This window comes from Mycothermus thermophilus, assembly GCF_041956435.1.
Source record: "Mycothermus thermophilus strain CBS 625.91 unplaced genomic scaffold VTJ04scaffold_3, whole genome shotgun sequence".
Classification (NCBI taxonomy): domain Eukaryota; kingdom Fungi; phylum Ascomycota; class Sordariomycetes; order Sordariales; family Chaetomiaceae; genus Mycothermus; species Mycothermus thermophilus.
In genome coordinates this window covers 1,877,584-1,891,229 of record NW_027191429.1, presented here as the reverse complement: position 1 = coordinate 1,891,229, position 13,646 = coordinate 1,877,584, and the positions used below count along the sequence as shown (strand labels likewise).

The following is a 13,646-nucleotide window of genomic DNA, read 5'->3' as shown; positions in this document are numbered from 1 at the left end:
ATAATATAGCAGGATCCGCTTGGCTCGACTGATCAGTGATGCATCGCTGAGCCGGAAGTCGGGGAAGGGGCCTGCTGCTGTCTCTGAAGAACCAGGGCGGGTCAGCTGGGGGCCCCTGTTGCGGCGCTAGCACTTGCCGCGGTGGGCGCCCAACTGCTAGGTAGCAGGTGTCCACGCTACCTCCTGGTGTCCAGCATCCCGATCCTCGTTGGTTTGAGCTTCACCTTGGGTCCAACATGGGCTTGGGTTCCATCTATGAAACCATAAACTCTCCACTCGTCTGATGCCCTTTCTCGCATCCTTGGGAATCGGGATCACGGACGACATGGGGAAGAGGACGACAGAGAGATGCACAGCATTGAGGACCCGAGAGAGCTGAAGGTTGGGCTTCTTTCACTTCTTCCACACCTACAACGGAGTGGAGAGTTACACATCGTCCCTCTCCCGGCCACACACCGCCAGACACCGTCCTTCTTGCCGTGATGCGTCTGACGAATCGGCGCCCGCAGAGCGGCAGTTGCTGCGTCTCAAGCAACCAATGGCGGGGTCAAGGTGGGTGTGGCCAAGGCGTGGAGAGACGTTGATGAAGGGATCTGGAGGGCCAGGCCGCTGCAATCCACCGACACCACCGGTGGCACACCACGCGTGGCCCTGCTAGGAATAGCCTCAACCCTGGACGGGGTGACTTGCCACGATCCAAAACCCTCCTGCCGGAAAGCGCGCTCGTCCACCACGAGAGGGGTGGATTGAGCAGACGACGCACAAGAAGGCCAAAGTGGGACTTGAGGCCGATGACGGCAGAATGGACCGAGAGAATCAGGAACTGGAATTCAGTGAGTGGCCCCATGACCGCAACTTCGGTGGACGGTGAACATGTGCAGGCGACTTGAGATCCAGGCTGGGTTACACTGCGTTGACCATCTGCAAGCCGTGCAGCTCCGCGCTGGGGCCAGCTCGAGCGTCGCCTATCAAGACCCATGGGGGCCCTTCGCGTCGCGCATCGTGCTCATGGCACGCTAATTTTCCAGACTTGGCGAAGAGGAAATCTGAGACAGGCAATGGCGAAACGGGAGTGAGATGGCTAAACGTTAGCGCCAGAGTTGATGGCAGGGCGGGGAGAAGTGGAAGCTGGTGGTTGACAACTGATAACGTCAAGACGAACGAACAAGGACGCCGTACAGGAGTACCAATAGGTACCTACCTGATGATGAAAGATCGCTTGCTGGCAGCAGGGGTTTAGACAGTGTCTTGTCAGTCAACGCCAGAAATAGAGTCCTCGACTCATCGCTCCTCGGCCATGTGACGGAAACATTCCGACTGGGTCAGCTTTCAGGTCGCCCTGCCTGTGTTCACAGCATCACCAACTGTCATGGCCGAAACAGCACAGATGTTACAACGACCCGGTTAGGGAAACGAACTGTGTAGAAGAGAGACCTGCGCCATAGGTGGTTATCGACGAAACACGGCATCCGAGAATGCATGCGATTCTGCCCCCCACGCGGCCGAGGTGAACCAGGTGCGGGCTGCCCGGCCCACCTCAGTCAAGTCTCCTCACCGTCACGCGGCGCTCGACAGGGTCAGAAATCGCGGGGAATCGTAGCAGTGCGCCGTAAACGCCAAGGATAGAAACACATGCCTGTGGTTCCATTCTCCCCATGTCGTGCATCGTCCACGAGACGCCGGCGTCTCGATCTCGCAGCTGTTGCACCTTGCACCCTGTGGCTTGCACGTCTGACGAGTGCACGGCCAGATGGCTGATGGAGACACCATGCCCAATGGGTCTGTCCCATCTCTTGATCTTTGGTGTGATCGTGGGGTTGACAGGTTTCCATCGAGGCACCCAGACTTACAAAGTACACCATAGCCTGGAGATCCTGGAAGAAGTGTGGCACATGACATCCATAGATGTGGTTTGCCCTCATTCCCAATCCCATGGCCCAAATCCCAATTCCTCTACCTTAGCCACGAGCCACGATCCGCACCCACAAACCCGTGGATCTTTCGCAACATCGAACCCCCCGGGGCCGTGGTGGTCCGGCCGAGATTCTCTGCTGCCCCACAGTCTGGTTCCCCCCTCGGGAGGACGGGACCGGAACTGAGCCCCGGCCGGCTTTGACGCAACCTCTTCAACCCGCGGATAGCCACGCTATGTCAACAACAACATCTGGTCCGCTGGCTCAATGGCTAGAGCATTCGACTACGGATCGAAAGGTTCCAGGTTCGACTCCTGGGTGGATCGAGATCTTGCGAAGCATCACGGAAACGAGATGGCGCTTTTTCCGTTATTTATTTCGTTTCAGGCGAAAAATGCGAGATGCGGCTCGTTAGAAAGAGCAAAACTCCTTTTTTCTAAACGGCATGATTTGGGCATCCTGTGGGAAGCTGTTGAAGTGAGGCTGCGCTGAAAGCATCGCGACGGCAAAATGCGCCGAGGAGGAGACGGAGACCGGTGGGCTGAAAATTGCGAGGGCCCAGGCGGTAACCCAAAATCGGAGAAGGGCAGCAGCATGGCCCATGCACGACACAGGCGAGAACCCCACGCGGTAGAAATTGGCCATCCTGATTGGTCCGATGCTCACAGGACATGGCGGACTCGGCAGTAACCGTTCACGTCCCTTGCTGAAATGCCCCGCACTAAACCATCACCGCCTTGCAAAAAGTTCACTTTCTTGGTGGGGAGACGTCGTTTTGCCGGTTTTTTGTGGCGGGGCACTTTTACACCACCAGCATACAAATTCTTTTTGCTCTCTCTCGTCTGGACTCTTGTCCATTCTGCTCATTCTACTCATTCAACGGAAAGAGCTGCTGGAGCTTGGATGATGCCAGTGTCCGGGTGAAAACAGCGCTCTTTTTTCTCCTTTTCTTCCATCTCAAACTCTGTGCCAAGCCAATTGCTGCCGCAGCAAACTGACGAAGCTGACAGTCAGAGAGAGTGAGAGTCCGAGCCCCTCCTCTTGAGTGCCTCGCCGCCGCTTCGGCGCAGCCCATTCTTTTTCTTCACTTTGCTTCTCTCCTTTCCGTCAGCCCTCCAATTCGTTCTGTCCCGGGTCTGACAGACGCAACACACAACAACAATGGCTGAGACAGTCTACCGTCCGGCCACCGCCGCCCTCGCCTCCGAGTCTCAAGGGCTCATGGCTCTGGAGCTCGAGGACGGCACCGTCTACCAGGGCTATAGCTTTGGTGCTCAAAAGAGCATTGCCGGCGAGCTGGTCTTCCAGACTGGCATGGTCGGTTATCCCGAGTCGATCACAGACCCCTCCTACCGCGGCCAAATCCTCGTCATCACATTCCCCCTCGTCGGCAACTACGGCGTACCTCCGAGGGATGCTCTTGATGAGCTCCTCGGCGATCTGCCTGCCTACTTCGAGTCTAACCGCATCCACATAGCTGGTCTCGTCACGGCCACCTATGCGGGCGAGGACTTCTCACACTTCCTTGCCCAGTCCTCGCTGGGGACGTGGCTCAAGGAGCAAGGAATTCCCGCCATGTATGGCGTCGACACTCGCGCCCTGACGAAGCGGATCCGCGAGAAGGGTAGCATGCTTGGCCGCATGCTCCTCGAGAAGCAGGCCGATTTGCCCAATGGCACCAATGGCGTCGTCGACGGCGATGCTGAGAACCTCTCCCTGCCTGGGAGGTTAGACAACTGGCGCCAGCACTTCGAGACGGTTGATTGGGTCAACCCCAACGAAAAGAACCTCGTCGCTGAGGGTGAGTCGCCGCCGCCTGTCGGGTAACGCACCCGCCGCCGCGACAGGACCGTGCTGACATCTGTGCCCTCTAAAGTCTCGATTAAGACCCCGAAACTGTACAGGCCACCCGAGTCCATCGCTCTCAAGCACCCATCCGGTCGTCCTCTGCGTGTCCTTTGCCTCGATGTCGGCATGAAGTACAACCAGCTGAGGTGCCTTCTCAAGCGTGGTGTCGAGGTCCTGGTGTGCCCCTGGGACTACGACTTCACCACCGAGCAATACGATGGCCTGTTCCTCTCCAACGGCCCTGGTGACCCGGCCATCTTGGAGGACACCACCAAGCGCATCGCCGCCGCTCTTGAGGCTAACCGCACGCCAATTTTCGGCATCTGCTTGGGCCACCAGCTGCTCTCGCGTGCTGCCGGCGCAAAAACGGTCAAACTCAAGTTCGGTAACCGCGGCCACAACATCCCCTGCACCAGCATGGTGACGGGCAAGTGCCACATCACGTCGCAGAACCACGGCTATGCCGTCGATGCCAGCACCCTGCCGGAAAACTGGAAAGAGCTGTTCATCAACGCCAATGACGGCAGCAACGAGGGTGTCATGCACACCTCTCGCCCACATTTCAGTGTTCAGTTCCACCCAGAGAGCACGCCTGGTCCTCGCGACACCGAGTTCCTCTTCGATGTCTTCATTCAGACGGCCGCCGCCTGCGCTGCCGACCCGAGCCTCCTCGAAAAGCCTGTTAGTTTCCCCGGCGGCACGGTCGAGGAGAACAACCGGAAGAACCCGCGCGTCTCGGTGCGCAAGGTGCTCGTGCTCGGCAGTGGTGGTCTGAGCATCGGTCAGGCCGGCGAGTTCGACTACTCGGGCAGCCAGGCCATCAAGGCGCTCAAGGAGGAGGGCATCTACACGGTGCTTATCAATCCCAACATCGCCACCATCCAGACCTCCAAGGGCCTGGCGGACAAGGTTTTCTTCCTGCCCGTCAACGCCGAGTTCGTGCGCAAGGTCATCATCTACGAGAAGCCCGACGCCATCTACTGCACCTTCGGTGGCCAGACGGCCCTGCAGGTCGGTATCCAGCTCAAGGATGAGTTCGAGGCTCTTGGCGTCAAGGTCCTGGGCACGCCCATTGAGACCATCATCACAACCGAGGACCGCGAGCTCTTCGCCCGCAGCATGGATTCCATCGGCGAGAAATGCGCCAAGTCTGCCGCCGCTAATAACGTCGAGGAGGCTCTGCGTGTTGTCAAGGAGATTGGCTTCCCCGTCATTGTGCGTGCTGCCTATGCCCTCGGTGGTCTTGGTAGCGGTTTCGCCAACAACGAGGCGGAGCTGCTTGACCTCTGCAACAAGGCTTTCGCCGCCAGCCCTCAGGTGCTCATCGAGCGCAGCATGAAGGGCTGGAAAGAGATCGAGTACGAAGTGGTGCGCGACTGCCAGGACAACTGCATTACTGTGTGCAACATGGAGAATTTCGATCCTCTGGGCATCCATACCGGCGACTCAATTGTTGTTGCACCCTCGCAAACACTGTCGGACGAGGACTACAACATGCTGCGCACCACGGCCGTGAACGTGATCCGGCACCTTGGTGTCGTGGGCGAGTGCAACATCCAATACGCCTTGAACCCCTTCTCGAAGGAGTACTGCATCATTGAGGTCAATGCTCGCCTGTCGCGCTCCTCGGCCCTCGCCTCGAAGGCTACGGGCTACCCACTGGCTTTCATCGCCGCCAAGCTGGGTCTCGGCATCCCCCTCAAGGAAATCAAGAACAGCGTGACCAAGGTGACGTGCGCCTGCTTCGAGCCGTCTCTTGACTACGTTGTTGTCAAGATGCCGCGGTGGGATCTCAAGAAGTTCACTCGTGTATCTACCCAGCTGGGCTCGTCCATGAAGAGCGTCGGTGAGGTCATGAGCATTGGCCGGACCTTTGAGGAAGCCATCCAGAAGGCCATTCGTTCCATCGACTACCACAACCTGGGTTTCAACGAGACCCCCGCCCTGATGTCCATTGACGACGAGCTCCAGACGCCTTCGGACCAGCGCCTGTTCGCGATTGCCAACGCCATGGCTGCCGGCTACTCTGTCGAGCGTATCTGGGAGCTGACCAAGATCGACAAATGGTTCTTGGACCGCCTCAAGGGTCTCAGTGACTTCGCCAAGAGCATGAAGGACTTGAAGGCCGCTGGAGGCACTCTCCGCCCGGCTACCATCCTCCGTGCCAAGCAACTGGGCTTCTCGGACAAGCAGCTTGCGAAGTTCTGGGGTTCGACGGAGTTGGCGATTCGCCGTATGCGTCTCGAGGCTGGAATTACCCCTTTTGTGAAGCAGATCGACACCGTTGCCGCCGAGTTCCCGGCTTTCACCAACTACCTGTACCTGACCTACAACGCCAGCGAGCACGACATCACGTTCAACGACCATGGTGTCATGGTCCTGGGCTCCGGTGTGTATCGGATCGGCTCTTCGGTCGAGTTTGACTGGTGCTCGGTTCGCGCCATCCGCACACTGCGCGAGACTGGCTTCAAGACTATCATGGTCAACGTATGTGACTGTTCTTTTCCCTAGTGCTAAATTCCTTGAGATGGCCATGCTGACACGTCTCCCAGTTCAATCCTGAAACGGTCTCGACGGATTACGATGAAGCCGACAGGCTTTATTTCGAAAACATCAACATGGAGACAGTGCTCGACATCTACGAGACCGAAGGGGCCAGCGGCGTGCTGGGTGCCATGGGTGGTCAAACCCCCAACAACATCGCTCTTCCCCTGCAGCGCGCCGGCGTCCGGGTGCTCGGCACCTCTCCTGAGATGATCGACACCGCTGAGAACCGGTACAAGTTCTCTCGTATGCTTGACCGCATTGGTGTCGACCAGCCTACCTGGAAGGAGTTGACCAGCTTCGAGGAGGCCAAGAAGTTCTGCAAGCAGGTGTCGTACCCGGTGTTGGTGCGTCCATCGTACGTGCTCTCGGGCGCTGCCATGAACACGGTGTACTCGGAGGACGATCTCCAAAACTACCTGCAGCAGGCGGCCGACGTGTCTCCTGAGCATCCAGTCGTCATCACCAAGTACATCGAGAACGCCAAGGAGATCGAGATGGATGCTGTCGCCAAGGACGGCAAGCTGGTGGGCCACTTCATCTCGGAACACGTCGAGAATGCCGGCGTCCACTCTGGTGATGCTACCCTGGTGCTGCCCCCTCAGGATCTGTCGACAACGACGATCCAGCGCATCGAGGATGCCACTCGCAAGATTGGTGACGCCCTCAACGTGACTGGTCCTTTCAACATCCAGTTCATCGCCAAGGACAACGACATCAAGGTGATTGAGTGCAATGTGCGGGCGTCGCGCTCGTTCCCCTTCGTGTCCAAGGTCATGGGCGTCGACCTCATCGAGATGGCCACCAAGGCTATGATGGGCATTCCATTCGAGGAGTATCCCGAGGTCACCCTGCCGCCCGGCTGCGTCGGCGTCAAGGTACCGCAGTTCAGCTTCTCGCGCCTGTCGGGTGCTGACCCAGTGCTGGGTGTCGAAATGGCCTCGACCGGTGAGGTCGCCTCGTTCGGTGCCGACAAGTTCGAGGCTTACCTCAAGGCCCTGTTGTCGACGGGCTTCAAGGTGCCCAAGAAGAACATTCTCCTGTCCATTGGGTCCTACAAGGACAAGATGGAGATGCTTCCGTCTGTCCGGAAGCTGCAGGATCTCGGTTACAAGCTGTTCGCCACCACCGGCACGGCCGATTTCCTGGAGAGCAACGGCGTCAAGGTCAACTACCTTGAGGTGCTCGGCAAGGGCGAGGACGATCAGAAGTCCGAGTATTCGCTCTCGCAACATCTTGCCAAGAACATGATTGATCTGTACATCAACCTGCCGTCCAACAACCGGTACCGCCGCCCGGCCAACTATGTGAGTAAGGGGTACCAGACGCGCCGCATGGCTGTCGACTACCAGATCCCGCTCGTTACCAATGTCAAGAACGCCAAACTGTTGGTCGAGGCGCTCGCTCGGCACTACGATCTCGAGATTGGCATTCGCGACTACCAGACGAGCCACCGCACCGTTCAGCTGCCCGGCCTCATCAACATCGCCGCCTTTGTGCCGGGCCTGGTCACTCGCGACAGCGACGACCTGCAGCGCGTCACGAAGGCCTCGGTGGCTGCCGGCTTCAGCATGATCCGCATCATGCCCGTCGGCAAAGACGGTTCGATTTCGGATGTCAAGTCGCTTAAGGTGGCCCAGCAAAACGGCAAACGCGGTCCCTACTGCGACTTCAACCTGTCCATCACAGCCACCTCGGACAATGCCCACCAGATCAGCAACTCGGCTGGCGAGGTTGGCTCGCTCTTCATCCCTTTCAACCACCTCTCGGACAATATCAGCAAGGTGGCTGCCGTCGAGGCTCACTTCGATGCTTGGCCCACGCACAAGCCCATCCTCACGGATGCCCGCACGACGGATCTTGCATCCATTCTCCTCCTTGCCAGCTTGCACAGCCGCCGCATCCACGTCACCGCTGTCACAACGAAGGACGACATCAAACTCATTGCCCTGAGCAAGTCCAAGGGCCTCAAAGTGACGTGCGACGTCAGCGTCTATGCTCTCTATCTGTCGCAGGATGACTATCCTGGCTGCACGCTCCTGCCTACAGCCGAGGATCAGCAAGCCCTCTGGGAGCACCTCGACGTTATTGACGTTTTCTCCGTGGGCAGTCTGCCCTACCAGCTCGCCCATTTCTTGGGCAAGCCTACGGATGCGACGGTGGGCATTGCCGAGGCGGTGCCGCTGCTCCTCACCTCTGTTGCCGATGGCAGGCTGACCATCGACGACGTCCGTCTTAGGCTGCACGACAACCCACGCGACATCTTCGAGCTCCACGACCAGGTGGGCACTGGTGTTGAGATCGAGGTCGGGCGTGAATATGTGCTTAACTTGGACACATGGTCGCCTTTCAATGGCCGCACCCTCAAGGCTTCGGTTCAGCGCGTCACCTTCCAGGACCAGGTCGTCTGCTTGGATGGCGCCATCCTGAATGTGGCTCCTCGTGGCGCTGATATGTCGACGCACGGCGCGCTGCCGCCGCCGCCGCCGCCTGTGCAGACGGTGACCGTCTCGACACCTGCCATCAGGCCCACGCAGCCTGCCATCCCCATGTCTCCTGCTGACGATCGTCGGGTCTTGCTGCAGCAGACTCCCGTTGGCCCCAGGTCCGTGCTTGGCATGCGGACGGTCAAGCCGACCGACGGTGTGGTGGCGGGTCCTCCGCCGTTGGTTCCAAAGGGGCCAGGTGTGGACGAGCTCGGCCTCCCGTTGGCTCCCCTCACGCACCAGCCGACGTACTCGCCTCTTCAGGAGCTGCTCAATGCTCCTTCGGCCTTCAAGAAGTCCCACGTCCTGTCCGTGATGCAATACACCCGGCAGGATCTGCGTCTGCTGTTCCATGTGGCGCAGGAGATGCGCGTGGGCGTGCAACGTGAGGGCGTGCTCGACATCCTCAAGGGCAAGCTGTTGTGCACGCTCTTCTACGAGCCGTCGACGCGGACCTCCTCATCGTTCGACGCCGCCATGCAGCGCCTCGGAGGACGCACGGTCGCCATTGCCACTTCTACCTCATCGGTCCAGAAGGGTGAGACGCTCCAAGACACCCTGCGCACCCTGGCCTGCTACGGCGACGCCATCGTCCTCCGCCATCCGGACGAGAAGTGCGTCGACGTCGCCAAGAAGTTCTCGCCCATCCCCGTCATCAACGGCGGCAACGGCAGCAAGGAACACCCCACTCAGGCCTTCCTCGACCTCTTCACCATCCGTGAGGAGCTCGGCACCATGGCCGGCCTCACCATTACCTTCGTCGGCGACCTGCTGTACGGCAGGCCGGTGCACTCGCTCGTCTACCTCCTGCGCCACTACCAGGGCGTCAAGGTGCAGCTCGTCTCGCCGAAGCAACTGCGCCTGCCGCCCGACGTGCGCCAGCAGCTGGTGGACGCCGATCAGCTGCTCGTCGAGACGGAGGCGCTCACGCCCGAGGTGATCGCGCGCACCGACGTGCTCTACTGCACGCGCGTGCAAAAGGAGCGGTTCGCCAGCCTGGCCGAGTACGAGGCTGTCAAGGGGTCGTACAGGATCGACAACGGCACGCTCAAGCACGCCAAGTCGAGCATGGTGGTGCTGCACCCGCTGCCGAGGAACGAGGAGGTGGCGGAGGAGGTGGACTTTGACCAGCGCGCGGCATATTTTAGACAGGTAAGTTGGACCGATCCGTTGTTCGCTGAGATGATGATGAATGATGGTTTACTGACTGATGATGATACAGATGAGATACGGTCTCTACTGCCGCATGGCTCTGCTCGCGCTTGTCATGTCGTAAAGATGGTCGATGGCTGGTTATGATGACTCTGTCAGAATGCATGTTGATGATGGGGTTAGATGATACAAGGTGGCTCTTTTGACGTTTTCAGAAACAGACACACTCATACAGCAGGCTTGGCTGGTTTGGATTTCGGGGAAAACAAAAAGTAAAATTAGGTGTATGGTTTTGTCATTTCTTGTTCGAGTACTCGCATCCCGTCTTAGACAAAAAGGATTTTGGCTTGTAGACTTGTATTGGCTCACGCCGATGAACTGGTACCCTGTGTGATATGATTTGGGTTGGATGGTAAAGTTTGGGAGAGGTATATTGTACGTCATGGATTTGGATATACTGTATCATTTTAGTTTGTTCATGTGTTGTATATTATTTACACCATTTTGTTTAGCTTTTGAAGCGTTTCTTGTATTTATTAAGTGCCTGATTGGTGTGCTGTTGTATCCGGCCCTTCTGTCTGTGTCCATGAGGTGGCTCGATGATATTGTGTACGTTCAGGCGTCTCGCCGGGCAATGTCCATCATCCAACCCTAACCCTAGATATCTCTGCGATAAGATACAGATCTGCCCCACTCTCTGAGCTCCAGGTTCCGAGCTCCTCCCGAAGCTCACGATCTTTTGGGCGCAGGACAAGATCGAGAACAAGATTGGTGTCGTCACACCACCACCTTCTACCCACACCAAAGTTGCTTGTGAGCACCAATTTCTCAACGACGTGGCTAATCCGAGGCGCCAGTGTTATGGGAGGAGTTTGTGGGGGTCAATTGTACGAGATTGAAACTTCGTAAGTTCTTTTTACGTGGGACAGTATGATCTGCTGAGAAAATATTTGACTAGACTAAGTGGTGCTAATATCTCGCAGCCCAGCTTCCAAGCTTCCCTGCCTTTCTCTCGACACCACCTACCTGAGTCTTCCTGGACATTGATCTTGGGGTGTCGAATCTTCCTCTCCTCCACCTCCTGCCCCAGCGGCAGAGCCACCCATCCTCGAAAGACGCAAGTTTTGAAGAAACCAGCACCAAAAGCCAAAACCCCAAAATGCCACCACCTCACCTCCACCCCCGCTCGCGCATGACCTCCTCCCTCTTCGCAACAACCCTCGTCGCAAGCTTCTTTGTTGTGGCCTTGCCACACGTCCTACCTTGTCCGGCGCCAACCAAGGCATTGGCCGATAGCGGGTCACATTCTCAATCACCTCAAGATTCCGGTTCAGATGCAGACGGGGCGGCCAGGAGGGCAAGGTGTAGGAGGAGGAGGAGAGACGCTGTAGGGGAAACAGGCTGTGAGAAGGAGGGCGACTCAATGGTTGGAGATGTGGTCGAGTTCAGCAAGCCGCCGGCGGTGGGAGAGGGGGGGCAAGAAGGAGGGAGGAGGATGAGGAGGACGAGGAAGAGAGAGTGTCCCGTCCCGAAACCAGGGGGGATATTGGGGGAGTGGTTGGGGTTTCATTCGAATGGTGGTGGGGAGGGGCAGCAGGAAGGGAGGAGGCCGGATAGGTGAGGGGGATGAATAGGGAGGAGGCGTAGACGGGTCGGGTTGAGAGAAGGGATTTTAGACTTGGGTGGATGGATGGCTGGACGGTGGGGCGGAGGCGTTCTGGTATTTGGGAGGACATGGCGGGAAACTCAAACATTAGGCAGGGGGAAAACTGGTGGCTGGCTCGGATAAGCATACACCCTCGCTTGTTATGGTGAGGGTATCAGGTCGATGTACAAAACATGAAATAGTACACCCAATCTTGCATTCCTCGTTTTGGGGCTTCTCCATGTGTTCGTTGACACGAGGTGTGAGAGCCAGCACTGGGTTAGATTACGGACGCTGTAATGAGCGAATGATTGTTCTTGTTCTCCCTCTCGGCTTTGTTGGCTATCCAAACAATGGCATTGTCTTTTGCCTGTTCAGAACAAAGCCCTTGATCCTGTCGGTTCCTGAGGCTCCCGGTACCAAGCCAGCACAATGCCTTTGTTCTTCCTCGAGATTGATCTATCAATATGTTGTTTTGCTGACTAGGCGTGGAGAAGCACATTCGAGGCCTGCCCCCTACTAACTGTCCTTGTCTCCCAACCTTCTAGGAATAACACCACTGTGACAGGAGCAACCATTGTCCCCGAGAATAACCACCATGTCGTCGAAGCCATGATGAGGCGCCTTGTTTTCCCTTCGGGGCTTACATTGAGCCATCTCCTTGCTCGCTCCGGTCACCAGCTCTCCTCCACCAAACCACCAACCTATCAACCATCGACCAGCATAGACGACATTTGTGCTTCCATCTTGACTCTAAACCAGTTCAGAGGTAAGGTACTCAACGTAAGGGTGTCGTCTACGCTAACAACAACAACAACAACATGGACAACAACAACCTCCCTGAGAACAACAGTAACAACAACTTCCCTGACAACAACAATGTTATCAATAACGACGTTGCGATGAACGATGTTGACAACAACTTCCCTAACGTCGACATCGCCGACTTCAATGTTGTTGACAATAACGTCAACCTCCAAATTCCTCAGCTACCCGAGGCCGTTGTTGCCTTAGTCAATAACTTCATTGCTCTGCAACTCCGCCGCATCAACCGCATCAACCAACCTGCCAACAACAACAACAATGACAGCAATGACAACAACATCCCCATGGTTGTCGTCAACGACTGGTTATACGGACCGGTGGGGAACGACTACGAACTTGAATTCCCAGAGCCATACAACAGCATTGGCAACCCGCCGCTGCCGCTGCCGCAGGACCACAACGCTCCGAATGGGTACCCCGAGTGGGAGCCGAAGAGCAACTACTGCCCGAATGTCCGCGAGGTCATGCTCAGCCCCGAGTACAACGCCGACGAGGACATGAAGATTGTCTGCGCCATCTGCTTCGAGTCCAAGCTGGTCCTGCCCGACGACGGCGAGGACCTCGTGGCCGACACCGACCCCATGCTGCTCCCCTGCGGCCACGTTCTCGGAACCTGCTGCCTGCTGGAGTGGCTGCGCACCGAGCAGGAACAGCCGATCCCGCGCCCTCCTCGCTGCCCCATCTGCCGCTTCGAGCTGAGGCATCCGCGGTGCGGCCACGACGCGACCCCGTGCCGGCTGACGCGCGGCATGGCCGAGAATCCCACCCTCGGGGCCTACGCCTTCCTGCCCGGCAAGAAGCTCTTTTCTGACTGCTGGGACTGCATGTGGGCTTCCATGATAGTGTTCCTTGCGCTGACCTACGAAAACGCCGGCGTGCCTCAGCCGGATGAAGCCAGGTTTGACTATGAAGTCAAGCTCGCGACGATAGTGGCGCATAACGGCGAGCCTTTTTGGTGGTAAGTCAGCCCCCTCTCTCCTTCATTTTCTTCGATGCGAAATTGTAAGAATAAGTAGTTTGTCTAACAACAATAAACAAGCATTCATTCTAGTGTACACCGCTGTCGCAAATGCCATTGGATATCGTGTAAATGGTATGTTCCTCCTATCTTCCTGGTCTCTCTCTGACTCGTTTTCTCTTTCTCTTGTTACATAACTGGTTGCTAGGAATGTTCTCGTTATCAAGATTTATATGGTCATTGTCATCGACAAGTCACGAAGAGTTCTTTTCCAT

General features: G+C 57.2%; 5 protein-coding genes and 1 non-coding gene across 6 annotated transcripts; 4 read left to right on the top strand and 2 right to left on the bottom strand.

The window, feature by feature from the left end:
- Window positions 1-2,166: 2,166 nt before the first annotated feature.
- VTJ04DRAFT_t67 lies at window positions 2,167-2,239 on the top strand. Its single transcript has one exon. It is a non-coding gene; the product is annotated as a tRNA-Arg (tRNA).
- Window positions 2,240-2,781: 542 nt separating this feature from the next.
- VTJ04DRAFT_4805 (uncharacterized protein) lies at window positions 2,782-2,988 on the bottom strand (the record flags this gene model as incomplete). The annotated part of the gene is made up of 1 exon (XM_069362852.1): window positions 2,782-2,988. The coding sequence occupies one exon, from the start codon at window positions 2,986-2,988 to the stop codon at window positions 2,782-2,784; it is 207 nt and encodes a 68-aa protein (XP_069219757.1).
- Window positions 2,989-3,074: 86 nt separating this feature from the next.
- VTJ04DRAFT_4804 (uncharacterized protein) lies at window positions 3,075-10,067 on the top strand (the record flags this gene model as incomplete). The annotated part of the gene is made up of 4 exons (XM_069362851.1): window positions 3,075-3,714; window positions 3,790-6,248; window positions 6,314-9,943; window positions 10,014-10,067. 4 exons carry the CDS (start codon window positions 3,075-3,077, stop codon window positions 10,065-10,067), a joined length of 6,783 nt encoding a protein of 2,260 aa, XP_069219756.1.
- A 17-nt stretch (window positions 10,068-10,084) lies between these two features.
- On the bottom strand, window positions 10,085-10,387 carry VTJ04DRAFT_4803 (uncharacterized protein; the record flags this gene model as incomplete). Its single annotated transcript, XM_069362850.1, has 1 exon — window positions 10,085-10,387. One exon carries the CDS (start codon window positions 10,385-10,387, stop codon window positions 10,085-10,087), a length of 303 nt encoding a protein of 100 aa, XP_069219755.1.
- A 715-nt stretch (window positions 10,388-11,102) lies between these two features.
- On the top strand, window positions 11,103-11,564 carry VTJ04DRAFT_4802 (uncharacterized protein; the record flags this gene model as incomplete). The annotated part of the gene is made up of 1 exon (XM_069362849.1): window positions 11,103-11,564. The coding sequence occupies one exon, from the start codon at window positions 11,103-11,105 to the stop codon at window positions 11,562-11,564; it is 462 nt and encodes a 153-aa protein (XP_069219754.1).
- Window positions 11,565-12,409: 845 nt separating this feature from the next.
- VTJ04DRAFT_4801 (uncharacterized protein) lies at window positions 12,410-13,375 on the top strand (the record flags this gene model as incomplete). The annotated part of the gene is made up of 1 exon (XM_069362848.1): window positions 12,410-13,375. The coding sequence occupies one exon, from the start codon at window positions 12,410-12,412 to the stop codon at window positions 13,373-13,375; it is 966 nt and encodes a 321-aa protein (XP_069219753.1).
- Window positions 13,376-13,646: the final 271 nt, after the last annotated feature.